Consider the following 27,702-nt stretch of genomic DNA (forward strand, 5'->3'; position numbering starts at 1 on the left):
AGAGAACAAAGCTCAGATGCCCGGGCCCAAGGAGCACGGAAGGGAAGTCTTCCTTGCGCTTAGCGGCCACCGTGCTGAACCTCCCCCGGACTGAGTGGCAGCCGGCTGGGAACGCCCAGCCCGGGGCAAAAATGCCTCAGAAGCCAGGTTTTAGCAAGGTGAAGAAGGATCTCTTCTAATTCTGCTCATCTTTTTTTCCCCTCTCGATCCTCTTATTCTCGGGGACCACACCCTGAGTGTGGGGAAGAAGGACTCCTAAACCGCGGGGCGGAGGCTTCCGCGCGGCCCCAGACCTGACCATCTATGGTCACAGAGCGCACCGAACTAACAGGAAGTGAGTTGCGCTTCCACCTTCCCAGCCCCGGCCAGAGCAAGCAGGGTGGCGGCGGCGGGCACGCCCAGAAACCCTGGGCTATGCCTGAGCGCCCCCTCCGACCCCTCCCCACACACAGCCTCCACAGGTCCTCCCGAAACACTGCCCAGACCAATGGCCTCCCTACATCACAAACGGCGAAACCGAGGTATCCACGCCCAGAGGGAGGCGGAGCTTAGCTTGGTCTACTATCGTTGGAGGGCGTGGCCTAGCCTTAGACACGCCCCCGTCGCTCCCGCCTCGGGGGCGGGGCTCTTTTACCAAGCTAGAGGGGTGTTCTTTCTCCCGGGCGTGGCGAATAAGGGGCGGAGTCACCAGCCCGGCGGCCCGACTTCCTCCCGGGTCCCTCCACTGGGCTGGCGTTTTAGCCGGCCCTTCATTTCCGGTGGGGGTGCCGCGCCCAGTGAGGGCCCGGAAGTGGGTCGCGCGAAGGTTGCTGGGCGGTTCTTGCCGGAAGTGGAGAGAGGCTGATCGCAGTCCGGAGGTGAGACAGAAGTCTGAGGTGAGTGTGCACGGTGGGGAGTGACTGGGGTCCACTCCTCGGCCCACTGGCCTTTGGCGTTATTAATGGCCTTTCTGACCTAGGTGCGTGCGGTGAGCCCTCCTGAGGGGGCCGGCGCGTTGGGGCCCTTACGCCGACCCCGGATCCTGGGCGCGGTCTCTTGAGGTGGGGCCAGGGTGACCAACTGAGCCGGACTCTTCCTGTGGAGGCCCTCCCTCCGCTGGACCTAGCGGTTCTGGAGATCATTGTCAATAGAAGCCTGATTCCTAAGGAGCTCTGACTGAAAGATACCTCCGAGACCTTAGAGTCTTCACTATTCCTGGTCTCGCCCCCATTGCTTGGATGGGTAAACTGATTCCAGAAGAGACGAGGCTTGTCTAAGGTCTTACTGCGAAACAATCGGAATCTAGACCTCAGTTCCTTAGTTTACCAGCCCCAGATCCTTCCCCCGTTTATTTCCCAGGAACCTTTCTGTACCTTGGGGTGGTCTTCCGGTAGGTGTCTCAGGCAGTTGCAGGTTTAAAGGCTACCCGCTGCGTGGAACTTTTATTTAAAAATACAGCATGTTTGGAATGCCTGGGGAGTTTTTTTGTTGTTTTTTAAGAGTGGAGCAGGTCTTTGTGTTTGCTATCTGAGAGCCTCCCCTTTCTCTTAGTCTGTAGTTCTTATCTTGAAAACCCAAGCTAACTTTATTGAAGGTGTCTCATACTTCTGGTCGTAAAATCTGTTGGCTCAGGTTTGGTCTGGCTCCACTGCAAAGCCTCGGTAGCCATAGGTGCTTTATTGTTTGAGCCTCATTTTTACTCATCTTTTAAGTGAAGATCTCTGCTCACCTCACAAGATTAAATTCAGTGTAACAAATTATGTTTATTCTTTGTTAGGGACTCTGCCATATCCAGGGGTTGCAGAAACAAAATAAGGTGGACCCTGCCTTCATGGATCTGACATTGGTCACAGGGAATTTAACAAATATTATAAATGTGATGCATGTTAGGAAAGAACAGGGTACTATGGCAGTATGTAACAAGGGGCTCAGGAAAATCACTTCTGCAGAAGCAGGGTTTAAGATGAGTGTTAAACAACGAAGAGCTCGATGAAGACAGGATGAGAAACTTACAGCAGAGGTTAGTATCAGAACTGTGTCAGTTGAAGCTCTTTATAGGGATCCCTGTTCAAGTGAAAAACGGGGATGGGGAGCCCAGCACATTAACCATTCACTAGTCATTTATTGAATATGTGTGAGGCACATATGAAATGAGGCACTTGGCCCTGGTGACCAAGAATTACAGTAGTTTTCTTGGAGTGGAGGAGGAAGCAGACAAGTAAATCGTGGGTAGCTTACAGTGTTGAGGTGCCCTGTGTGAGCGCAGGGTTCTGAGAGGAAGACTACCTGAGCCAGGTTTTGGGGGGAAGTGGGAGAGTAAGTCTTGGAGGATTTATTTAGCCATATGGTGAATCTGAAAAAGGAATTTCCAGCCAGAGAGTCCAATGCAAGAAATGGAGACTGGATGCTGAAAGACCATGACTGGAATTCCAGTAAAGCTCAGAGAAGTGGAGGAAGTGGGCAGTGGTGGGATCAAATATGAAGGCCCTTGTAAACCCTGCTAAAGAATTTGGAGCTTACCCTGAAAGCTGTGGGGAGGCTTTGAACGCTGTTACATAGGAAAATGATATGGTCAGATTGATGTTTTATTAATAATTTGTCTGTTGGGGGGAGGGGAAGGACTTTAGTGGGGAAGTAGACGGGTGCTCGGAAGGTTGAACAATGGCTTGAACTAAGACAGTGAGAATGGAAAGAAGAGGAGGAATCAAATTTGAGCAATATGAAAAAGATGGAATCCATAGATTTGGAGGCTGATTATTTATGGAAATGAAAAAATAGAAAGAACCTAGGACAATTTCTGATTTTCTGGTTTAGGGAAGTGGTAGTACTATTTACCAAGATAGGTACTCTATGAAGAAGGTTAATTGGAGAGGTGACATGGAAAGAAAATAAATTTTGGACGTATTTAGTTTGAGGTGTTTGCAGTACATCTAGGCAAAAATGTCTAATAAGGTATCCCGGCTAGAAGAAACAGCACAAACAAAGATGTGGAGGCAGGGGGTTTATATTATTCAGTGAAGTACTGGGGCCTCGGGTTTGTAGGGGAAGATAAGACCAGAAAGAAAAGGTAGGTGCTGCCAGGTTGTCAGGGGCTTTTGATGCCTTGTTTGAATGCATTTGGATTTATTCTATGGTTGCCATTTTGCTTATTGTTACTGCTGTTCAGTATAAAGAAATTTCAGTTGAATTTTCTTCCCCCTTCCCCAGAAATACTTCATCAGTCAGATGTTTTGGAGGAGTTTAAATAAAATGGTAGTAGTGAAAGTACTTTGTCAGGTACAACCTGTCATACAAATCAAAAGTGGTAGTATTGCTCAGCTTCAGTGTGTGTATTTTTGATTTGTAGAGGTTAGCTGTTTAGTTTGTAAAATGTTTCCAGCCTGAAGGATTGAAGCCTTTTTTTCAATCCCTTTTCTTCCTTATACATACCTTTGTTTAGTTGCAGTTATTTTTCAACTAGGAACTGAGCCTTTAAAAAGTGACTTCCTTCTTTCAGTTTTCTGTGAGGCGTGGTGAATCAAAGATGCATTTTACTTAAGCAAATGCAGTGTCATTGGAAGTTGAACCTTCTGGTTTGAAATTTAATCCTGAGATTTGAAATCTGAGGCTCCTCAAGCCATATCTTAGGCAGTCCTACTGATTATTTCTTTGCCTTACCCTCATCAGTTTCTTTATTTTCTATTAAGCTGGCTTTCATAACGATACTTAAGCTTTTCAACCAAACCAGACTGCTTTTTTGAAAAGAACCGTTTTCATCTTGTTATCCCTTCACTGGCTTACATTTTCCCAGAAAATCAAGTCTAAACTCTTTTGTCCAATTGACAGAATTCTCCAGAGTCAGACCCTTAATTTAGTTTTCATTGGGTGGTACAGATTGACATTCTGATTTAGAGAGTTCCAAACTATTAGCATTTTATTTGTACCTTTTGCACTTACCTTTTGCTCATGATTACATTAGAACAGAGTTTCTCAACCTCAGCATAATTCACATTTTGGGCCAAATAATTCTTCATTTTGCAGGGTTGTGCTGTGCATTGTAGGATTTCAGCAGTATCCCTGGCCTCTACCTATAAGATGCTAGGGGCATTCCTTCATCTGTGATAACCAAAAATGTCTTCAGATATTGCCAGATGTCTCCCGGATGGAGAATAGTGTATGAGAAAATATCTCAGCTCTGATTGTGTGGTGTCTTATCTTCAATTCAGTTCTCCGAGAGCAGGCTCCATTGCCGTGATTAACACAGTGTATGGCACATGATAAGCACAGGGTACTTTGCAAAAAATGGATCATGGGTTTCATTGAAGCGTCAAGAATTGTTTATTCAAGGAATTTCTGGGTGGGCTTTGAAGGCGTGGCTGTTTTGTGGTTTTTTCCTCTCAGAGAATGTGATCTTAATGAAGAAAGCCATTGTTTAGGCACTCACTAGAAATGAGATTTGTATTAGTTGACAGCGAAAGTCAGCCAATTTATATTTCTCCTATATTGGAGGTATATAAATTTCCTGTTTTCTTTGCCTGCACTTAGGCAGCTTTCTTTGGCAAACAGGGATTCTCATTTTATTTGTTTATTTTTGGTTGTGCTGGATCTTCATTGCTGCGCACAGGCTTTCTCTAGTTGCAGCGACTGGGGGCTACCCTTGGTTGCAGTGCATGGGCTTCTCATTGAAGTGGCTTCTCTTGTTGCGGAGCATGGACTCTAGGTGCATGGGCTTCAGCAGTTGCAGTACTCAGACTCAGTGGTTGTGGGCTCTAGATCTCAGACTCAGTAGTTGTGTTGAATGGCCTTAGTTGCTTTGAGGCATGTGGAATCTTCTGGACCACGGATGGAGCCAGTGTCCCCTGTATTGGCAGGTGGATTCTTATCCTGTGTATTATCTTCTGGATTCTTATCCACCAGGAAAGTCCCTATCATTTATTTTAAATTACATGCAGTTTATGATGTTACTCAACATTTATTTCGACTGATAAAATTGTTATATAGTTGACCCTCGTACAACATGGATTTTCAAGAGTTCACTTACACCGATGGATATGGAGGGCTGGCTGTAAAGTTATTTGCGGAGTTCCTGCTGCACTGAGGCCCTGTGCTCATACCTCCAAGTAGTTCAAGGGTCGACTGTAGTTTCATGACCGTAAAGTTTATGCAGCTCTAGCATTCATCATGAAACTATTTGTTCTTGATATACCATCACGTAAACATAATAAAAACTATCAAAGCTCTAAAAGTACTCCTCAGCTACAGTGCAGCTTTGTTCGCCTTATATTACCAGACCTGTTGTGTCACATTTTTCCATTCCACTGCAAAACATAGTTGAAATATTTAGTGGAAAGAGTGAGCTTTGTTGTTGTTGTCTTTTTCCCTCCAGGGGTCAGTAAAATTCCTGTGCTTAAGTTAATTATAGAGGTACAGTCACAGATCTTTTCATATCTGTAGCTGTAGCTGAATCATGGCTAGGGACAAATGACATCCTTGAATCTATCTTTATGCATGAGAATGGGAAATGCTGTTCTGTTTAAAGCAACTACCAATTGAAATCAACCAATGTGGTTTTTCCTTATATAATGTAAAAGATGCCTACTGAATGCTTTTATGCTGTTAGTCTTCATAAAATGAATGAATGTTCATTGAATATAAGAGAGAAGGTAACCCATGACCACACAAAGTTATCTCTTTGCCCCAAAGCTTTGAAACAGCTAGTTCTTAAATCTGACTTCAGCTTGTGCAGTTACTAACTTGACTCACTCCTGGAGCTTTAGATAAGAGGACATGTTTATTGAGGGAATGGGTGACAAGTGCTGCTATTAGGCAGAATTCTTTCCCTCCCTAGAAGACAGACCTTTCTTTCTGGGGTGGCAGTGACTTGGGCACTAAATGTCATTGGTTTCATCAGAGAAACCAAATGCTTGGGGAAGAACAGTGGCTCCTGATTTGGGTTAGATTTAGATAGCATCTTTACTGGGGCAAAGTGCTGTCTGTTCTTTGGTTTCTGAGTTACAAGCCAACTTGTAAGTAACCTGTTAGCATGTGTAGGTTTTGCTCTGTAGCATGTTAGAGCCTTGTGATGAGAATTTCTACATTGTTAGGAATAGAACTAAACTAATGCCTTATGGTTTAGTGTAGCTTAGAAAAGATATCCAAGTGGAACTGCTTTGTTGTCTTTTGTTTAAAAGAAATTATATAACTGTGTTTTGTTTTGTAAGCTTGGAAAACAGAAGGGGAAATTGTGCAAAAGTCCATCACTCTAACTTGGCAAATATTGTAAATTTTGTGTTCTTTTCAAGTCTTTTTCCGCAGTGCATGTGGCTATTTCCCTGTAATTAGAAGTCTAAGCTAACACTGCAGTGAACATCTTCATGCCTATCACTTTTCCCACATTAGAATTACTTCCTTAGGATAACATCCTGGGAACAGAATTCCAAAGTAAAGGCCAGCAGAAGCATTTTGAAGCAGATCGGGTGGGCTACAATAATATACAGGGTGACTTGTATAGTTGCTTTATTTTAATTCTACTTAAGGGTATGACCTACAGGAACAACTACCAGACAAAGCAGGAAACATTTTGACCATAGCAGCTTTTTGTGAGTAGAAATTCATTCCACTGCCTTAATTGCCTAGTGAAAAGAGGCAAGAACTGCAGGAGTAACCTGGTTCCATTTACTTCTGAATGACAGGTAGAAGGAATTGGGTTGTTTGAATTGTTAGAATGAGGAGAATATGGAGCAGCTTTGGCAGGAGTCACTGACCATTTCTGATTTCACTTAGTTTAAAACCACAAAAGAAGTTGCTGGAGAATCAAGCTCCTCATTTCTTTTTGTTCCGCGTAATATCCCTCCAAAAGCCTATGCATTCTAGTTACTTAATGATGTTTCCTTGCTGATGACTTGTAAACATTGATCTCCAGCCTTGATCCTTCCCCAAGCTTATTTCTAACTATTTATTGGATATTCCTACTTGGAAACTTCATCTTCTGTTCAAACTGTGTATCCAAGATTGACCTCATGTTCTTGCCTTAGCTAGAACATGCCAGAAACGTGTTCTTGCCTATAGCATCATCATTTTCTTACTCCCTTGGATTTGCCACTCTGGAGTCATCTTTGACTTCCTTCTCTGAATGCTACTATACTCAACAGTACCAGACAGTTAATACTTGTTCTGTGTTTAATGCTCACTTGTTTCGTGTGACCTCAGCAGGCAGAACCAAGATCAGTGGGTGGAAGTTGCAGGGAGACTGGTTTTGCCTCCATATAAGGAAGAACTTTTAAATACTTTGAGCTGTGCGAATGGAATAGGCTGCCTCCAGAAGTCTTGAGTTCTCCACACTGAGGACGTTTGAACAGAGGCTACCTGACTAATTGCTGAGGATGTTGAAAGATTTGTTCTTGCTTATGCTTTCTAGACTCTGATTATGCTTTCTAGACTCCTTCCCGATCCTGAAAGCCAGTGATTCAGTGAAAGATAGCTTTGTCACTCCTGCTAGACTCCCTCAGAGCAGAAAAACTATTTTACTGTTAATTCAGGTGCTGGTCACTTAGTGGCCTAAAAGTGATTTTTTTTTTCCTTTGCAATATCAAAAATGTTTTTTGCAGTAGCACTTTTATTTTACAGCTAGTTGAACAGCTTTCAACCTAACCTAAATCCTAATATCATCCTTCTTTCCCCCAAAAACCGATTCTTTCAGTACTTATAAAAATTTTGCTTTCATCATATTACTCCTTCATTCAACATCCTTGAAAGGCTTCACATTTATCACAGCACGAAATTCAAATGCTGCCTGGCTCTTAGTGCCTCCATAACCAAGCCCGCCTTGTGTATCCCCGTAGTACTGTGTAGACTGTCTGCTCACGCTCTGTACTGAGCCTCCTTGGTCTCTATTTGCTTTTCATTGCTCTAGAATGTCTTCTCTTTTTTCTTTTACTTTTTCTGCCCCAATTCTCTCCTGAAACCCCTGAGACTAACTCTAGTCCTCATTGATTTCTTCTGAACTCCAAGCATATAGTCATTTATACTCTGTAATTTAGGACCATGCAACATCTTACAAAGAAAAAGCTCCAGTGTATTGGCTGATACTTTAACTTTTTCCAATCCAAATGAAATTAGTTAATCTCTTAACAGAACTTTAAAAAATATAGTCTTCAGTATTTATTCCATTGGCATTTGTGTTGTCCTTCTCAATAAGAATGAAAGCTTCTAGATGGCAGAGACCGTGGGTCTGCCATTTCTTCAGTAGCTATGACAGTGCTGCGCACTTTCCTGGTATGAGCATCTATGTGCCAGGTTTTTTAGATGCTGGACATTAGTTGGGGGAGGCTGTTAGGGGAGCAGAGGCAGGGAGAATGAAGAAATCTCCCATGCTTCTGGAGCCTGTGTTCCAGCACGTAGTAGGCAGTGAGAACATTTCGCATTTGAACCGCATTGTAAGGCTCCCAAAGAGACTGTGCTTGGTTGCTCAGTTGTGTCTGACTTCTTGCGAGTGTAACCCGCCTTGCTCCTCTGTCCATGGGGATTCTCCAGGCAAGAATACTGGAGGGGTTGCCATGCCCTCCCCACCAGGGGTCTTCCTAACTCAGGGATCAAACCCAGGTCTCCTGCATTGCAGGTGGGTTCTTTACAGTTTGAGCCACCAGGGAATCCCATAAATACTGAAGTGGATAGCCTTTGACTTCTCCAGGGGATCTTCCCCACCTAGGAATCGAACTGGGGTTTCCTACATTGCAGGCGGATTCTTTACTACCAGCTGAGCTACTCATCTATAAAACCAACTCCTTTGATCCTTACATCTCTGTGTGCTAGGTGCACGCATGCTAAGTCACTTCAGTCGTGTCTGACTCTGTGTGACCATACGGACTGAAGCCTGCCAGGTTCCTCTGTCCATGGGATTCTCCAGGCAAGAATACTGGAGTGGGTTGCCATTTTTCAACCCAGGGGTTGAATGCGTATCTCTTGGGTCTCCTGCATAGGCAGGCTTGTTCTTTACCACTGGCGCCGCCTGGGAATCCCCAGGTGTGCTAGGTGATGGTCCATTAAATGACTGTTCTGAAGTTACGCAGCCAATACGTGACAGAGTTGGGACTCAAACCTTGGCCTCCTGAATCCTAGTTTTATTAAGACTTGAGTAATTAAGACTGCTTTGCCTTCTGAGGCTTTTATGATGAACGCTTAAATACTTGGGACTCTGTATATTCATTTATAGACACTTACATACAGTTCTTGGCTACTGGCAACCAAAAATGGCAGGGAACAAGATTAGGCACAGCTATAGTTCTCTGCTTTGGCAATTCTGTATTGGGAAAAATCTTATTGTAAATATTTACCTTCCAAATATGTGTCATCTCTACTTAAGGTGAAAAAAATATTGGCCTCCATGGAGGAAATTGAGAACAGAGAAATTGAAGGCTGCTAATAATGTGACTCAGTATACCATAAAGAGACCTTGAAGCCACAGTGGGGGTTGGATGCTGTGATGAACCCGTTAGTCCCTTAAGCGCGTAAAAGCCATGTGGAGTGGTGGGAAGAGCCTGAGAATTTGTGTTCTCCTCACTTTAACTTCTGTCAGTTTCTTTCCTCTAAAGATGGGGATCAGTATCTTTGTAACATACATCATAGAATTACTAGACAAAAGAAGCAGTAGTTTGATGATGTAAAGCACAACTATAAGGGAGTTTTGTTTTGTTTTTTTCTTTATAAATTTTTTGTTTGTTTTGTTGGCTACACCTTGGGGCGTGTGGGATCTTAGTTCCCTGACCGAGGATTGAACTTGTGCCCCTTGCATTGGGATTGTGGAGTCCTAACCACTGGACTGTCAGGGAAGTCAGGGAATTTTGTTTTTAATTGATATTATATCATCTAATAAGGTTATCTTCCTTAAGGTATTTGATTTGACAATCTCCATATCAGTGTAATTTGTGCCCAGGAAGGCCGTGTTTATTTGAAAGACAGTGTTTGTTAGATCCTACAATTAGGGGGAAATTTTTTTTTAAGAAAGGGGGAAAAACACCCTACACTTCTCCTCAGACTTGACACAGAGAGGAGACAGCCAGACTTGTGTTGAGGGGAGAGAGGGTAAAGGCCCTTATTATTATCATTTTTTTCAAGGGCCTATATTAACCTATTGTGTTTATAGTGCCTACCACAGTTATAGTACTGGAATTACAAAGGCAAGACATGGTCTCTTCTGTAGGGTGGCTAATTGCCTGTTGACTATTAAATGATTTTAAAGCTGTGTGTGAAATGTATGGTAGAAATAAGTACATAATGAAATATTGTGGGAGACATACTGGAAATGCTTCTTGGTGAGATTGATATCTTGGCTGAGATTTAATGGATGGTAAGAATTCTAGGGGCAGATTGACAAGGGAAAGCATCAGTTCAGTTCAGTCGCTCAGTCGTGTCCGACTCTTTGCAACCCCGTGAATCGCAGCACGCCAGGCCTCCCTGTCCATCACCATCTCCCGGAGTTCACTCAGACTCGCGTCCATCGAGTCAGTGATGCCATCCAGCCATCTCATCCTCTGTCGTCCCCTTCTCCTCCTGCCCCCAATCCCTCCCAGCATCAGGGTCTTTTCCAGTGAGTCAACTCTTCGCATGAGGTGGCCAAAGTACTGGAAAGCATAGCAAACTGGAAGAAACCTCCTAGAGGAGGTGAAAGCATAGCTGAATTTGAAAAAGGCAGTAGGAGTTATGAGATAAGGAACAGGTTGGGATGGGAAAGCAACCAAGCAGAGTAGATAGCATTGAAAAGTCTTAAAAGTGAGAGAAAGCAGAACTCTTTCTGGAACATGCCAGTAGTTTGGGTTGCTGTGGAATGTTGAGTAAAGGTGTGGCAGGAGATAAAACTGGCGGAGTGGTGGGAAATAAAACAGGGCCAGATTGTGAAAACCCTTGTTTGGACGTTACTCTGAGTCACTGTGGTAATAAGGAGAAGAATGGATAAGAGGGTGTGTTACTGAAATTAGAGGACTAGTGAAGAGGTTATTGCAGTAATCTAGGCAAAGTCATGATGGCTGAATTTTTATAAATCAGGATGAAGACAAGGGGCATCTATTTATGATACACAAAATAGAGCCTATGGATTTTGATGACTTGAGATTAGTAAGAAGACAATTTAGTTAATGTTTATGGAATCCTAGCCATGTTTCAGGCCTGAGCCAGTCAAGCAATTCCACGTGTATTTCCTCACGTATTCTTTCTACAGCCCTTTGGATTTTATGCTGTTCTTCCTGTTTTACAAATAAGGAAGCTGAGGTTCAAAAAGTTTGGTAACACTCAGACACAGAGACTCCCAACCTATCTGACTTCTCTAAAGAATAATGCTCTTAACCACTATACTGTACTGCTTAACAGTTTCCAGGTTACTGTCTTTTTTTTTTTTTAATTGAAGTATGGCTACTTTACAATGTTGTATTAGTTTCTGCTGTACAGCAGAGTGAATCAGTTATATGTATACATATATCCCCTCTTTTTAGATTTCCTTCCCATTTAGGTCACCACAGAGCACTGAGTAGAGTTCCCTGTGCTACACAGTAGGTTCTCATTAGTTATCTAGTTTATACATCAGTTTATACATCAGCTCAGTTGTGCCCGACTCTTTGCGACCCCGTGGACTGCAGTACACAGGGCTTCCCTGTCCATCACCAGCTCCCAGCGCTTGCTCAAACTCATGTCCATTGAGTCAGTGATGCCATCCAACCATCTCATCTTCTGTCGTCCCCTTCTCCTCCTGCCTTCAATCATTCCCAGCATCAAAGTCTTTTCAAATGAGTCAGTTCTTCGAATCAGGTGGCCAAAGTACTGGAGTTTCAGCTTCAGCGTCAGTTCTTCCAATGAATATTTAGGACTGATTTGCCTTAGGATGGACTGGTTGGATCTCCTTGCAGTCCAAGGGACTCACAAGAGTCTCCTCCAACACCACAGTTCAAAAACATCAATTCTTCAGTGCTCGGCTTTCTTTATAGTCCAACTCTCACATCCATACATGATTACTGGAAAAACCAAAGCTTTGGCTAGACAGACCTTTGTTGACAAAGTAATGTCTCTGCTTTTTAATATGCTGTCTAGGTTGGTCATAACCTAGAGCAAGAGTCTTTTAATTTCACAGCTGCAGTCATTGTCTGGGTTGATTTTGGAGCCCCCCAAAATAAAGTCTGTCACTGTTTCCATTGTTTCCCCGTCTATTTGCCGTGAAGTGATGGGACTAGACCCCATGATCTTGGCTTTCTCAATGTTGAGTTTCAAGCCAGCTTTTTCACTCTCCTCTTTCACTTTCATCAAGAGGCTCTTTAGTTCTTCTTCACTTTCTGTCAAGGATGGTGTCATCTGCATATCTGAGGTTATTGATATTTCTTCTGGCAATCTTGATTCCAACTTGTGCTTCATCCAGTCCAGCGTTTCTCATGATGTACTTTGCATATAAGAAGCAGGTTAACAACATACAGCCTATGTATTTTATATATAGTAGTGTATGTATGTGAATCCCAATCTCGAAATTCATCCCATCCCCCTTCCTCCCCACCCCTGGTATCCATAAGTTTATTCTCTACATCTGTATCTCTATTTCTGCTTTGCAGATAAGTTCTTCTGTATGATTTTTCTAGATTCCACATATAAATGATACTGTATGATGCTTGTTTTTCTGACTTTACTCTCTAGGTCTGTCCGTGTCTCTTCATATGGCACTGTTTTGTTCCTTCTTATGGCTGAGTAATATTTCATTGTGTGTATGTTATATTTTCTTTGTCCATTCCTCTATTGATGGACACATAGGTTGCATCCATGTCCTGGCTGTTGTAAGTAGTGCTGCTATGCGTATTGGGGTACAATACTCCTCTGAGAGATCAGAGCCTGTACACAGAAAAGAGTGGGCAGGGATGATCTTAGTTTATCTCGTGAGTTGCTTCTCTCTTCCACAGGGAAGACAATGTGTTAAATTGAGGTATTCTGTCATGTCGTCATCTTTGAGGGAATTGTGATTCTGTCGTCATTTTAGGTGGCTTCAAGGGAGTTGAGTTCATTCATCTTCAGTTACCTGACCAGATTAACGCTTTGGAATGAAATCTCTCCAAGTCTTTGGCTCAAATTTCACTTGACTGATTTTTACAAGATCACTTACAGTCTCAGCCACTTTATATTGATGTATATTGATAACGTTAACACTTACTTATATGTGTTTGTGGGCAACTTTCAGAACCCTTGTCCCTCTGGAGTTCTGAGATTCTATACTTCAGGTTCATTGACTTCATAAATATTTATTGAACACTTTCTAACTGCCAGGTAGTGGTCTAGATGGTAGAGGATAAACTTGTTTAGGAAACAAACCAGAAAAGGTCCCTTCTCTTTTGAGGAGAGAGGAGCTTCCTTTCTTTAGGATATTAGACATTGAATGAGGCTAGTTCAATAAGTTGGTATTTGTGAAAAGATCTATAACAAGTCCTTCTGGATATGTCTTGTTTTCCTTCCCTACTGCATGTCTAGATCCTGCCCCTCCTCCTTTGAAGCCTGGCTCAATTGGCAGCTTCTCCTTGATAGCCTTATCTGACGCTTCCAGTTGATATATTCTTCTCTTCTCTGAAATCCTGTGTTATTTTGCCTGCAACTTATGTCACCTTAAATTTTTTTCTGTTTGTTTTTAATAGTTTTAGTGCACAGTGTATAGTTCTCTGTTAGACTATAAGTTATTGTGGGTAGGATAAATATCCTGTTCATCTTGGCCTTGGGCATTCTGCATGCAGGCAGCAGGATGTAGGAAAAAACACTGAACTTAGAGCCAGAAGACTTGATTTGAGTACTGGCTTCCCAACTAACTAATTTTGTGACTATAGGCAAGTCATTTAACTTCATTGAAATTGTTTCCTATCTTTAAGAATGTAGTAGTTATCTTTCCATTCATAAGTAGTTGTTGAGAGGCTTAGTAAACTGAGAAAACATATGTGATTTCTCCTTGTAAATTCTAAATTCTTACACAAATACTTAGTTGATGATATCATAGTAAATATTCAGTAAGTATTTGGATGAGTAAATATTTGCTTTTCAGTTAACGCTGTTTCCTGGGTAGTTCTTTTGCTTAATGAGGTCTCTATGCTTCTGCAAATATGCTAGACTATCTTCCATCTTATTTTACTGTAAAATGATTCTGTTTCTCAGAATTGGCATCTTCTTCATCTCCAGGGCATTCTTTTTTCTTTTTCCTCCCTAGGTTCTGTGTCATGTTAAAGCAACAAATAACATTTGGTCTATTTCAGCAGGTGGTACATTATGGCTGACATGCGAAATCTGGTAGAAAGATTGGAGAGAGTGGTGGGCCGCCTGGAGGCAGTCTCCCATGCCTCTGACACACATTGTGGGTATGGAGACAGTGCTGCAAAAGGTAAGCAGTATGCATGCCAGTAGAATGCTTTGAGTGAAACTTGGTGTCCTGGCCTGCAATTTTTCTATCTTGGTATATTCTCTTCTTTGGAGCTAACTTGCTGAAACATTTAATCTAGAAAGTTCATCACCTGTAAGATAAGGGAGGAAGTGACTTCTATGCCGGGAGGCCTGTGGTAAAGTTATTTTAACATGAGAACTTCCTGCTTGTATGCTATTTCCTGTTCTTTCTTTAGCAAAATGACTGTAGTATAAGTCAAATGACAAGTGATATTAAAATTTCCTCTCTTCAAATTATTGGCAGATTGACCATTTTGCACATGTACCAGTTGAATTATAGAATGTTAGGCTAAAAGGAACTTTGATGGGGGGTAATTTTGTTTATTTTCATTCTGTTGATTAAAAAAATCAAGCTTAGTTAGGAAAGGAGACTTAGCTAGGATCACATAAGAAGTTAATGGTGATTTTGGAGCCAAGCTCCTGACTTACACCCCAAGCCTTCTGTTTACTGTGTTACCTTGCCTCTCCGCTTTGGAAGTGCCTTTAACAAACTCTCTTTCTCGTGTGTGACCATTCTTGGTGGTGTGTCTGTCTTTAGCAGGAACAACTCCATATGTGCAAGCGTTTGACTCACTGCTGGCCGGTCCTGTGGCAGAGTACCTCAAGATCAGTAAAGAGATTGGGGGAGATGTGCAGAAACATGTAAGGAGGTTTGGCCCTTTTTCCGTCTTTTAAGGACTGGTGGCTTTCTTCAAATCCTAGTCATCCTTGGTTTAAGAGCCCCTTGAGAGGCTCCTGGCTGCTTCTGCCTGCACTGAGGAACTCAAGTCTATGCACTGAAACAGTTTTCCACATTTTTTTCCAGGCCCTCTGCTTTTATCACATGCTCTGATAGGCTTCTTTTATATAGATAGCTTGCTTTGCTCATCTTGGTAGTGAGAATATGCTACCCCACCATGTTATATAACCAACCCTGGGGTGGCTTATTCAAAGGACTCATCATCATGACTTAGCATTTATGAAGCTGTGCTTGATAGTTATGCTAAAGCTATGCTAATGTGAGTTATTTTCACACTTAGCCCACAGTAAGAATATGAAGTAGGCAATGACAGGTGCTCTCCACCCGCCTCCCTTCCTGCTGCTACCCACGTGTCACCACCACTCCCACTCTGTCTTTCTCTTCGGGACCCGGAACCTTCCTGCTAGTCTTTCAGTGATCCTTTGTAAGCAGTAACCATGTTTAGGATCAGCCTGACCCTTCAGTAAAACTGTTTGCCTGATCTTTGGAAGACCTGTTTGAAGCCTCTTACATACCATCTGTTGGCAGTGGTGTTAACTCTAGAGAGTGGGACTGGGACTTAGGAGTATGGGGCTTGCATTTTTACTTTATACAGTAGATAACGTTTGAAAAAGTTTAAAACGTATCAGTTCTACATTTAAAAAATACAAACCCAGAAAAAAAAATATGACTTGACTTTGAAGTTTTATATGTGGTAGTGCTTATAGCTTCATGCTTCTTAAAATTCATTTGTCCATGGCCCTCAGTAAGAAATACATATTTGTAACCAAGATATGCATGTGTGCTAAGTCTCTTTAGTCGTGTCCGACTCTTTGCGACCCTATGGACTGTAGCCTGCCAGGCTCCTCTGTCCATGGAATTCTCCAGGCAAGCATACTGCAGTGGGTTGCCCATGCCCTCATCCAGGGATCTTCCTGACCCAGGGATCGAAACCGTGTCTCTTACGTCTCCTTCGTTGGCAGCCAGGTTCTTTACCACTAGCGCCACCTGGGAAGACCAGTTAAGATAGATGTTTCACAAAATAGTGTTTATGCAACCTGTATTGCACCTTAAAAAATATATAATTTCTAACTGAAATTATTGCACTCGTTCTACTATACTTCACTTAAGTACTCATTATGTGTCACAAAGTTGATTTAATTATCTGTGATAGGTCATGGTCCAATACTTGAAAATAGCTTTAACCTTATGGAGTAAATACCTTAAGAATTTGAGGCATAAGCTTAGGCTTTTGCTTTTACTCCTACCTCTAGTTTTTCAAAACAATTTTTTTTTGGTGATGAGAGGTAGGAGAGATTTTTCAGTGCCCTTCATACCACATGTGCAGCTGCAAACTTGACTTCTTTGAAAGCCCTAAGTATCTTCATTTCCAGCTCTGGATATACAACCCTGATTGGTTCCATCAGGAGCAATGGTATATGTAATTCTGCTATCAGTCCCTGAAATCTGGATTACTTAAAGAAATCAACATGAAGTGCCTGGGTTGCTGCCAGAATACATGAACGTGGAGGTTTCAGGTTATTCTTATCAGGACTCGTCCAGTTGTGAAGTGTCGCTGATAGCTGATTCTTTTCCTGTCCTCTTGTTTTCAGGCGGAGATGGTCCACACAGGTCTGAAGTTAGAGCGAGCTCTCTTGGTTACAGCCTCTCAGTGCCAGCAGCCAGCAGGCGTAAGTTCACTACTGGTTGGTTTTGTTATGGTTTGATGTGCAGGACAGCTTGAGGGCTTTCTGCTGAGCTATCACAACATGTTAAGATAGACCTACCAGGCACCAAGTCCCAGGAGAGTCCGATTTTAAGCCCCACTATGGGAATGTGCCATCTGACAGTCTTTTCTAGCCTCTTGGCTTAGCCCAGATTCATCATATTGTCTCCTAAGTTGATTAGGCCCTAGAAAGTGATTTTCTTGCTCCACTGGGATGTGCTTTTATTAGTAAGACTGCTGGGGAGATCGTAAAAGAATTGCTTCTCCCCTCACCCTAAGTGGTTGGACATCTCTCTTTAACTTTATTCCTACCTCAATATTTTATGCTGCCAAAGTATGAAAATAAATTAAAGAAAATTTAGATTTTTCTTAGAGCCACACATTTTAGTTTTGTTTTGTTTCTTCTTTTTTGCATTTGGCTCTCCTAGGTAGAGGGGTAATAAAATAAGTTTTCGTGCTAATGCTGTATTAAAACCTGTGAACCCTCAACATGCCTAAACAATGTAAAAGTAGCAGAAGTAATGTTAAATATGTTAGATTCTAATTTTTAATCTTAAAAATTAAAAGACGAAAGGTTAAAGCATTTTGTCTAAACCTTTTTTTCCAACCCCACACTTTTCACAACAATTTAGGCAGCTGAGATATTATTATATTTCCCTTACTTTAGATCAAGGATTGGCAGACTGTAGTCTGCAGGCCAAATCTGGCCCACCACCTATTTTAAGTGAAGTTTTTTTTGAAACACAGCTATGTCCATTCTTTTAAGTATTGTCTGTTGTTGCTCTATGCACTACAACAGCAGAGTTAAGAAATAGCAACAGAGCCCGGATGGCCTGCAAAGATTGAAATATTTACGGTCTGGCTCTTTACAGAAAGAAAGTTTACCAACTCCTGCTTTAGACTGTTCTCATACTGAGATCTGAGAATCGAGATGTTCAGGAAACCAAGCTTTGTGGGAAGGATGAAAACACAGAAACACAAAATTCGTCCATTATGCTAAGCTTCCTGCTCAAATGCCAAGTCCTCTAATTGCATTTGATTCAGCAGATCTCTTCTCAGCAGCTGCTATATGGCTAGCACTGTGTTGAGGGCTGTGCAGATTATAAAATAGGGCTCAAACAAAGCCCTTGTGTTTGAAGAATTAATGAGAAAGAAAAACATGTTCACATGGGTCCGTTAATAAATGTTGCGTGGTAAGGTCAGAATTGGCTCTGCTGATGAGAGATGCTGTAGGAGGCCAGTGTGGCTGGGATTGGAGGGCTGTTCCTCATGAAGCAGAGGATCGTGTGGATAGATGGAAAGAGAGGAGCCCATCATGAGTGAGGGCCCAGAAAGGAGCTAGTAGCTCCTGTTCGTGGGACAGAAAAGACAAATGACAGAAATGGTAGAATTTTGTGGTACAGCTGGGATATGGGTCCTGATCATAAAGAACCACAAAATCCTGCCTGAGGAGTTGGAACTCTGAGGAGGTGTTGAGTAGTAGTGTAGCCATATGAATCTTTGGAGATAAACACAGAGTTTATTTGCATGCTTGTTGTAGTTCATGAAGAATTCTTGCTTTACAAGATCAGAGTTGAGCAACATAAAACATAAAAGGACTCTAACCTCTGTCTTTTCTTGCCTGTTTTTTTCTAGAACAAGCTTTCTGACTTGTTGGCACCCATCTCCGAGCAGATCCAAGAAGTGGTGACCTTCCGGGAGAAGAACCGAGGCAGCAAGTTGTTCAATCACCTGTCAGCTGTCAGCGAAAGTATCCAGGCCCTGGGTTGGGTGGCTATGGTGAGCTGCGCAGCGTCTATGGAAGGGAAGGGACAGAGGCCAGGAAATGTGACTGGAAAGGCCCTGAGTCACTGACAGCTTTTTCTTTTTCTAGGCTCCCAAGCCTGGTCCATATGTGAAGGAAATGAATGATGCTGCCATGTTTTATACAAATCGAGTCCTCAAGGAGTACAAAGATGTGTAAGTCCAGCTTGTCCTCAAGGGGTCAAGAACAAACCCAGCTGGTTACTTGACTTGCTAGAGTAGGACTTTGGGTTAAGTTAAGGCTGGCTGTGGCTGCTGTGTTGATTCTCTTCTCTCAGGGCTGCTTTTTGGAAAGTGTGATAGATGTTGACTCATAGAAGCTGCATTTGCAAGCAGGAAGTGTTTCTTCTTCCTCTTCTGCTTTTTCTCCAGGGTTTGTAGAGGGCTTTTGAGTTTTCTCATCCTTGCCTTTACAGGTTTAGGAGCTTTTGCTGAATATGAAAATGAACTAATGCCCCCCCCCCCTTTTTTTTTGCCTGTGTGGATAAGATTTTGTTCCTTTGTTGAAAACTTCCAACTGGCTCAATGGCAAAAGTTACAACAAGATTTACTATAAAGTGACCCTGACTATTCTTATAGTCAGGTGAAGTGAGAGGAAGGCTGCCTGACCGCTGCAGGTATTGGATAAGGGGAGTTATTGTATGTCCGACCACGTGTCCACCAGTGTGAACTTCTCCCATCACTGGTTTTGAGCTGGAGTGACTACAGACACCTGTTACTTGGCTTCGTAACTCTCCAAACCCTTCTTTTCTTCCCTCTGTTCATCCTCAGTAATCAGCATATGTTGAGCGACTACTCTGAAGGAATGAGCCTTCATGTGGGTCTGAAATATCTCCCAGAACACCAGGCAGTTCCTTGATCCTTCCAGTAATCTGGAATTAAGCATCACAATGTTTTGATTATATCCCACTATTGTACTCCACAATTTACAGTTGAGGAAATTGGGTTTTATGCTCAGTTCAGTTTAGCCGCTCAGTCATGTCCGACTCTTGGCAACCCCATGGTCTGTAGCATGCCAGGCCTCCCTGTCCATCACCAACTCCCAGAGCGTACTCAAACTCATCTCCATTGGGTTGGTTGTGCCATCCAACCATCTCATCATCTGTCGTCCCCTTCTCCTGCCTTCAATCTTTCCCAGTGTCAAGGTCTTTTCCAGTGAGTCAGCTCTTTCAATCAGGTGGACAGAGTATTGGAGCCTCATCATCAGACCTTCCATTGACTACTCAGGACTGATCTCCTTTAGGATGGGCTGGGTTGATCTCCTTGCAGTCCAAGGGACTCTCAAGAGTCTTCTCCAACACCACAGTTCAAAAGCATCAATTCTTTGGCACTCGGTAATCATAAAGTCTTCCAGCTAATAATACTTAAGAGAGGAGACTTGAACTACAACGCAGTGCTACTTGTGTAATTTAATACTGATGCAATTCAGTAGCTCAGTCGTGTCCGACTCTTTGTGACCCCATGAATCGCAGCATGCCAGGCCTGTCCATCATCAACTCCCGGAGTGTACTCAAACTCATGTCCATCGAGTTGGTGATGCCATCCAGCCATCTCATCCTCTGTCGTCCCCTTCTCCTCCTGCTCCCAATCCCTCCCACCATCAGAGTCTTTTCCAATGAGCTCTTCGCATGAGGTGGCCAAAGTACTGGAGTTTCAGCTTTAGCATCATTCCTTCCAGAGAACACCAAGGACTAATCTCCTTGAGAATGGACTGGTTGGATCTCCTTGCAGTCCAAGGGACTCACAAGAGTCTTCAACACCACAGTTCAAAAGCATCAATTCTTCGGCGCTCAGCTTTCTTCACAGTCCAACTCTCACATCCATACATGACTACTGAAAAAACCATAGCCTTGACTAGATGGACCTTTGTTGACAAAGTAATGTCTCTGCTTTTGAATATGCTATCTAGGTTGGTCATAACTTTCCTTCCAAGGAGTAAGCGTCTTTTAATTTCATGGCTGCAATCACCATCTGCAGTGCTTCTGGAGCCCCCAAAAATAAAGTCTTACATTGTTTCCCCATGTATTTCCCATGAAGTGATGGGACCAGATGCCATGATCTTAGTTTTCTGAATGTTGAGCTTTAAGCCAACTTTTTCACTCTCCTCTTTCACTTTCATCAAGAGGCTCTTTAGTTCCTCTTCATTTTCTGCCATAAGGGTGGTGTCATCTGTATATCTGAGGTTATTGATATTTCTGCCGACGATCTTGATTCCAGCTTGTGTTTCTTCCAGCCCAGTGTTTCTCATGATGTACTCTGCTTATAAGTTAAATAAGCAGGCTGACAATATACAGCTTTGATGTACTCCTTTTCCTGTTTGGAACCAGTCTGTTGTTCCATGTCCAGTTCTAACTGTTGCTTTCTGACCTGCATATAGGTTTCTCAAGAGGCAGGTCAGATGGTCTGATATTCCCATCTCTTTCATAATTTTCCACAGTTGATTGTGATCCACACAGTCAGAGGCTTTGGCATAGTCAATAAAGCAGAAATAGATGTTTTTCTGGAACTCTCTTGCTTTTTCCATGATCCAGCGGATGTTGGCAATTTGATCTCTGGTTCCTCTGGTTCCTCTGCCTTTTCTAAAACCAGCTTGAACATCAGGGAGTTCACGGTTCACGTATTGCTGAAGCCTGGCTTGGAGAATTTTGAGCATTACTTTACTAGCGTGTGAGATGAGTGCAATTGTGCGGTAGTTTGAGCATTCTTTGGCATTGCCTTTCTTTGGGATTGGAATGAAAACTGACCTTTTCCAGTCCTGTGGCCACTGCTGAGTTTTCCAAATTTGCTGGCACATTGAGTGCAGCACTTTTACAGCATCATCTTTCCTCCTAAAGGGAAGTGTTTTATTTTTAATTTTCTGGAGGAAGGCATATTTTTGACCTAAGGCATTGTGTTACAAGACAGTTGAGTTTCTTGGAGTCCTGAAGATCCAGAGTGATGCTTGAGAGCCCTCTTGACCATGGCTTCAGGCACAGAATATATGCTCTTTTTAGTTTTTTATATAAGATTATGCCTAAAGTCTTATGCTTTGAAAAAACAGTTTGTTACTTTAAAAAGTTTAAGGCATATTGCTATAAGAGGTAGAGATACAGAGTTCCTGTCGGTATGGACTTTGGTCTAATTAGGGTAAGAGAATAGGTTTAAAAAAGAAAAGAGAAGCTCAGTTATGATAGAAAAGCTGCCATTGAGCAGAGCCTAAGGAGCGTCACAGGCAAGAAAATGTGAGCTCATAGATAGGAAGGATCTGGAATCATTATTGTAATGTACCCTGACTGCCTGCAGTGAGTTGTTGTTTAATTTTCCCAGGGATAAAAAGCACGTGGACTGGGTCAAAGCTTACTTGAGTATATGGACAGAGCTGCAGGCTTACATTAAGGAGTTCCATACCACCGGACTAGCCTGGAGCAGAACGGTGAGTTCTCATCCCCTCCTGTCATTCCTCCAGAAAGTAGAGAAGGAAAAGGAGTAAAAGAGTAAAGAAAGCGAGGGTAAGGGAAAGAATACTCAGTTCTATTCAGTGTCGGTAAACATGAGTCAGGAACATGCTTGGGCTGGAGGGGAGATAGATGAATAAATAACATCCCAACCCTCAGGAAGCTTAAGTATAGAGATACGAAACCCCAGTACCAATCACCAAGCCAAGTGCTATTACAAAGGTGCACACTACAGAGTATGAGAAAGTGATTCTCAACTGGGAGAGACTGTACTTGCAGGAGTCATATTCTCATCTGAGACTTGTCAGGTATAGGATGGAAGTGGGAGAGATGGGTAACAGCGAAGCTTAAAGTAAATGCAGAATAAATGTAGAGGTTGGTCATCTGCCTTCAGTAAGAAGAGAGAGTCAAAGTTTTAGGAGGAGAGGCTGAAAAGGAAGTAGTTGAGACATTTAGTCTTTGTAACAAATGATAAGGGGACTTCCTTGGTGGTCCAGTGGCTAAGACTCTGCGCTCCTAATGCAGGGGATCTGGGTTCAATCCCTGGTCAGGGAACTAGATCCCAACGTGCCACAACAAAGACCTGGCACAGCCAAATAAATACTTTTTTTTTAATTGATGATAAGAAACTATAATAGGTATTTGAGCAAAATAGTGGTAATGATCAGATTTGTCTTTAAGAGTCTTAGTGTATAGATTGGGGGCAAGGGCTTATGCTCAGACTATGTAAGTACTCATGGTGCAAAAGGCTGATAGAAACAGACTTAGGGAGGTCCAACCAAGAGAACAGAATGAGTTAATGAGAAGATGATTAACAGCCAAGCTTGGACGGTGATACCTTTCGCTAAAATAGAAATGGGGTGATTGTACAGGAAGGGGAGCAGGCAGGGGATGGTAAAATCAAACTTGGATTTTGTAAGTCTGAGGTATTGCTGATACACTAAGATTTTTAGAACTCTAGGTTTAGAGCTGGAAAAATGGAGCTGAGTTGGGTGTGGGTCGGGAGCATTAGTCATTGCATCAAGGACTACAGTGAAAATCCCATGTATCTTGGACACATGTAAGGTCCTGTTGGGGCAGGTACCGAGGGGAAGAAAAGTTGACAGTGTTCCCTGCACTTACTGTTCCAGGGGCCTGTGGCAAAAGAACTGAGTGGCTTGCCATCTGGACCCTCTGCTGGATCTGGTCCTCCTCCTCCCCCACCAGGCCCACCTCCACCCCCAGTCCCCACCAGTTCAGGTTCAGATGACTCTGCTTCACGCTCAGCACTGTTTGCGCAGATTAATCAGGGGGAGAGCATCACACATGGTAAGTGAACGCTTTGGCAAGAGGAGTCAGTAAACAACTTGTTTTGGCAAGAACTTACCAGCTAGCAACCTGGCAGTCTGTAAACCAGAATCATGGTTTGTTTATGGGAGATTCATTTGGGGTGTTACATTCTTTCAGGTTGCCTAAAGGGACAGCAGAACTGGCTTAAATGGAAATTGAAAATGGGTCATTATAGTTGTGGGAATCTCTCTTCCCATTGGAAAGTGATTTAAGGGGCACATATAGAGTACCTACTGTATTGTGCCAAGGCATGGTGCCAGTGGTTTTCCCTAGAGCTTTTTCCATGTTACCACATGGTCTCTTTGGGAAGTCATCATGGAAGGGGGTGGTTAACTTCCTCCGAGGATGTATATTAGTCATAATGGAAAACTTGCATAAGAATGACCAAATGTTGGCATAGAAAAGGTAGACACTCTCATATACAGTAGGTTGAAGTCTAAATTATGCAACACTCTCCTAGGAATCTACCTATAAAAATATTCAAAGGACAAGTTTTAGGCATTACTATTTATAGTAGCTAAGAATGGTATAACTATATATCCAACTTTAAGAGAAATGGTTAACTGTGGTATGTTCCTCATGATGGAATATTATGCAACTGTTAAGTCTTTTTTCTGCCATGAACCATGCAGTGTTTAAAGAAAAAAAACTAACCACATGGAGTGGTGATGCTAAAAAGCTAGCATTGCTTATGTAGATTGGGGCTCTGTTCATAAGCAAGGCATGTGTCAGCCTATTGAGAGTGATTATGGAATTTTTTTTCCCTTAAAAAAATAAAGATATTTTTAGAAACTATAGGCTAACTTGAGAAAAATTTTACTGTTAATTGGTTAAACCAAATTTTTTTGGTCTAAGTGTGTATGCTTGCATCTAAATAAAAAACAACTATGAATAGAAAAATTATCGGAAGGGAAGTTTCAAGTGCCAGCACTGATTGAGGGTGGGTGGTAAGTTAGCTGTGAATGAGGTTATTTTTCCTTTTACCAAATTTTTTTTATTATCACATAGTACTTTTTCTTCCTCTATTGCTTTAAAAACTATGTATGTGTTTTGTGAGTATATACTTAGTGTCTTTCTAAATCTTTTTCTTGTGTTTTTATCCCCATCTCCCCCATATATACATATTCTGCATTTTACTTATTTTTTAGTGGAATTTTATAATTTAACCTGGAGGTAGAAGAGAATTATAAAAGTGCTTCTCCAGCGGTATGAGAGAGAACATCTCAGAGGCTCTGGGTTTTGGCTTTGAATTTTTGGTTAAGGATCAGTGTAACTTCTGATAGCAGAAGTTGGTTATTGCTTCAGCTCAAAGCGCTGGTATGAAGGACAGGAACAAAGCAGCTGTTGTTCTTACAGCCCTGAAACACGTATCCGATGACATGAAGACTCACAAGAACCCTGCCTTGAAGGCTCAGAGTGGTCTGATACGAAGTGGCCCCAAACCCTTCTCTGCATCTAAACCAGATCCCCCCAAACCGGTCACAAAGAAGGAGCCAGCTCTACTTGAACTGGAGGGCAAGAAGTGGAGAGTGGTGAGTTAAAAATACCCAGAGTTGGGGAACAAGAAGAGGGGGCAGAGACTAAACGGGCACAGCCAAACAAGTGCAGGCTTTTGATTATAAGAAAGAAAGTTTGGCATAGTCTGGTTTTGGGGGTGTGCTTAGTGATGAGGTTCCTAAAAGGGGATCTTTTTAACAGGAAAATCAGGAGAATGTTTCCAACCTGGTGATAGAGGATACAGAGCTGAAACAGGTGGCTTACATATTCAAGTGTGTGAACTCGACATTGCAAATCAAGGGCAAAATTAACTCCATTACAGTAGGTGAGTTCTTCTTGGCCAAGGCAGGCTCTGTCCTAGAGCTCAAGAAGGCTGGCACCCTACTTCCCCTATTTCTAGAGATTCTTAATAGAGTGCTTTCCTTTAAAGTTATACTATTAACCTGCTCCCTTTCTTCTCCTAGATAACTGTAAGAAACTTGGTCTGGTGTTTGATGACGTGGTGGGCATTGTGGAGATAATCAATAGTAAGGATGTCAAAGTTCAGGTAACTCGATACCTTGGCTCCTTCCTTTGGTCTCGGGGATTAATTGAAAGAGACACAGCCGACCCACAGATGTTGCTGTGGTAGAAATCTGACTCTCTGGGGTCTGTAAGCTGAGCTGCTCTGGATGTGGCAGGAAAGGAGTTGGCCCTTATTGTGAGCTGTTTCCAGCACCATCCCCACCCACCCCTAGTATCCAGTATCTGTTGTACACCTGTGAGTTGTTCCTGTGCTCCTGTGAAACAGGGAAAGCTTTTCCTACAGTTAACTGTTCTTCCAGAGGCCAGAACTCAGTGCTTTTGGTTTCCTCTGCAGGTAATGGGTAAAGTGCCAACCATTTCCATCAACAAAACAGATGGCTGCCACGTTTACCTGAGCAAGAACTCCCTGGATTGTGAGATAGTCAGTGCCAAATCTTCTGAGATGAATGTCCTCATTCCTACAGAAGGCGGTGACTTCGTAAGTTTCTTGATCCCTTTAGTAGTATGTGAAAACAGAAGGGCTTAAAGGCTAGTGTTGGAGAAAGCTAGTTGATGGACATTCTGCACCAAGTGGGTCCAACCCAGCTGTGCACACCTCGAGCACATGGAAGCCTGAGATGGTCCCACAAAGTAGACTCCCTAAGGAGAGTGGTTTCTGGCTTTCTTAGGTTGAGCAGATGCTCAGGGTAGCAGAAAGGACTGGGGTTGAGTCACAGCACGCTGCTGAGCCATTCACATTCCCATCTGTACCTCACAGGGTTAACAGCTGTCCAGGGTTACTGGTCAGTAGGAAATAGACTCCAGCCTCCATCTGTCTAGCTTTGGAGGCCCTGCTCTCATTCCTGCACTGCACGGCTCCTTCACTGTGGCAGTGGTGGGGGAGGTGGTCTCTGAGATGTGCTGCTGCCAGTTCCATAGCCCCCGTAGCCAGGCTTTCACAAGAGGATTCCATTGCTCTCATTACATCCTACTTGCTCTCACAGTTTAGTGCAAACAGGCATTGGGAGAAAAGTGTTAACACTTAATTAACTCCATGTTGCCTAGCTCAGGTTTAAACTTGTTATTTCTCTATTTGCAGAATGAGTTCCCAGTCCCTGAGCAGTTCAAGACCGTATGGAATGGGCAGAAGTTGGTCACCACAGTGACAGAAATTGCTGGATAAGCGAAGTGCCACTGGGTTCCTTGCCCTCTCCCTCACACCATGGGATAAATCTGTATCAAGATGGTTTTTTTTTAGATTTCCTCTACCTTTCTGCTCTTAAACTGCTTCTCTGCTTTGAGAAGCACAGCTACCTGCCTTCACTGAAATATACCTCAGGCTGAGATTTGGGGTGGAATAGCAGGTCAGTTGATCTTCCGCAGGAAGGTGCAGCTCTTTCATATCAGCTCAACCACAACGCCAGTCCATTCTTAAGCAACTGCAGACCAGGACAGGTGTGTTTTAGCTTTCAGCCTTTGGGGTTATTTGACCAACAAATAGTCTTTTGGGAAGACTATAGCAGTCCCAGGAATTAACAGGTCAGAATGTTCACACAAGTTAACCTTTTTCTAACAACGAGTGTGAAGGTAACAGCAGCTGATCCTAGTTAGTTCTTCTAACTTAAACTAATTTTCACTATTGACAAGTGAGGCAAGGGTTGCACGGGACCAAAGGCTGAAGCTTGGCCATCTAGCATTCCTAGCAAAATGATTTCCTACAAGCATTCCTTTTCTTCTGCATTCCATCCCGCACCTGCCCAAACCTGACCGTAGGTTGTCCTGTGTTAGCTGCTGTGGTGGTGCCCTGCACCCAGGCCAGCTAAAGGAGTCTCGGACCCTCTCTCTTGGGCCCCTGCCCAGCACCTTCCTACAGAGATGACTTAAAAAGAGAGAAAAAAAAAGGAAGACCGCACCATTCCCAGAAATGTGGCTTCCCTTTCCCCTTCCATTCTAGGTGCCCATCATCCACCTTCACTGCTTCCATGGCACTGTCATACTCACAACTTTGGGCTTCTGTCTGGGCACCTGAACAAAGGACTAAAATCTCCACTGCAGGCTGTTTTTAGGTCTTGTGTAAAAATCTTGCACAGCCTTTCTAATGCAACTTTCAGTTTTTCCTCTAGGACAAACACTTTACCAAAATATGCAACTTTTTTTTGGTGGGAAGAGAGATTGTCCTGTGATTTCTACCCATTTCCTGAGGCCTGTGGAAATAAACCTTTATGTACTTAAAGTTATACAGAAAATAGAATAAAATTAATACCAAACTCACTTAGTATTTATGTATGATATTT

At 42.8% G+C, this 27,702-nt stretch overlaps 1 protein-coding gene and 1 non-coding gene across 7 annotated transcripts; both read left to right on the forward strand.

Moving 5' to 3' along the window:
* The first annotated feature begins 615 nt into the window (after positions 1-615).
* On the forward strand, positions 616-27,679 carry CAP1 (cyclase associated actin cytoskeleton regulatory protein 1). 6 transcript variants are annotated; one of them, XM_069587064.1, is made up of 13 exons: positions 616-875; positions 14,214-14,338; positions 14,939-15,039; positions 16,729-16,806; positions 18,477-18,620; positions 18,715-18,800; positions 21,951-22,056; positions 23,209-23,386; positions 24,764-24,939; positions 25,106-25,229; positions 25,369-25,451; positions 25,764-25,907; positions 26,508-27,679. In XM_069587064.1, the coding sequence occupies exons 2-13, from the start codon at positions 14,227-14,229 to the stop codon at positions 26,589-26,591; spliced, it is 1,416 nt and encodes a 471-aa protein (XP_069443165.1). In that variant the 5' UTR covers positions 616-875; positions 14,214-14,226; the 3' UTR covers positions 26,592-27,679. The 6 variants fall into 6 exon arrangements, with proteins under 6 accessions (XP_069443165.1, XP_069443139.1, XP_069443146.1 ...); XM_069587038.1 differs by having other exon boundaries at positions 14,217-14,338; positions 14,936-15,039; XM_069587045.1 differs by having other exon boundaries at positions 622-875; positions 14,936-15,039.
* Positions 22,561-22,633, forward strand: TRNAR-CCU (transfer RNA arginine (anticodon CCU)). The gene has a single exon. It is a non-coding gene; the product is annotated as a tRNA-Arg (tRNA).
* Positions 27,680-27,702: the final 23 nt, after the last annotated feature.

The sequence above is a fragment of the Ovis canadensis genome, chromosome 1 (genome assembly GCF_042477335.2).
Source record: "Ovis canadensis isolate MfBH-ARS-UI-01 breed Bighorn chromosome 1, ARS-UI_OviCan_v2, whole genome shotgun sequence".
Taxonomy (NCBI): domain Eukaryota; kingdom Metazoa; phylum Chordata; class Mammalia; order Artiodactyla; family Bovidae; genus Ovis; species Ovis canadensis.

What these genes read in the sequence shown, in the direction of transcription:
- CAP1 (XM_069587038.1), top strand. Translation starts at nt 14,227, where the DNA reads ATGGCTGACATGCGAAATCTGGTAGAAAGATTGGAGAGAGTGGTGGGC. An exon ending in CCCTGGGTTGGGTGGCTATG is followed by an intron (nt 18,621 to 18,714) that starts GTGAGCTGCGCA and finishes TTCTTTTTCTAG; the next exon opens with GCTCCCAAGCCTGGTCCATA. An exon ending in GACTAGCCTGGAGCAGAACG is followed by an intron (nt 22,057 to 23,208) that starts GTGAGTTCTCAT and finishes TTACTGTTCCAG; the next exon opens with GGGCCTGTGGCAAAAGAACT.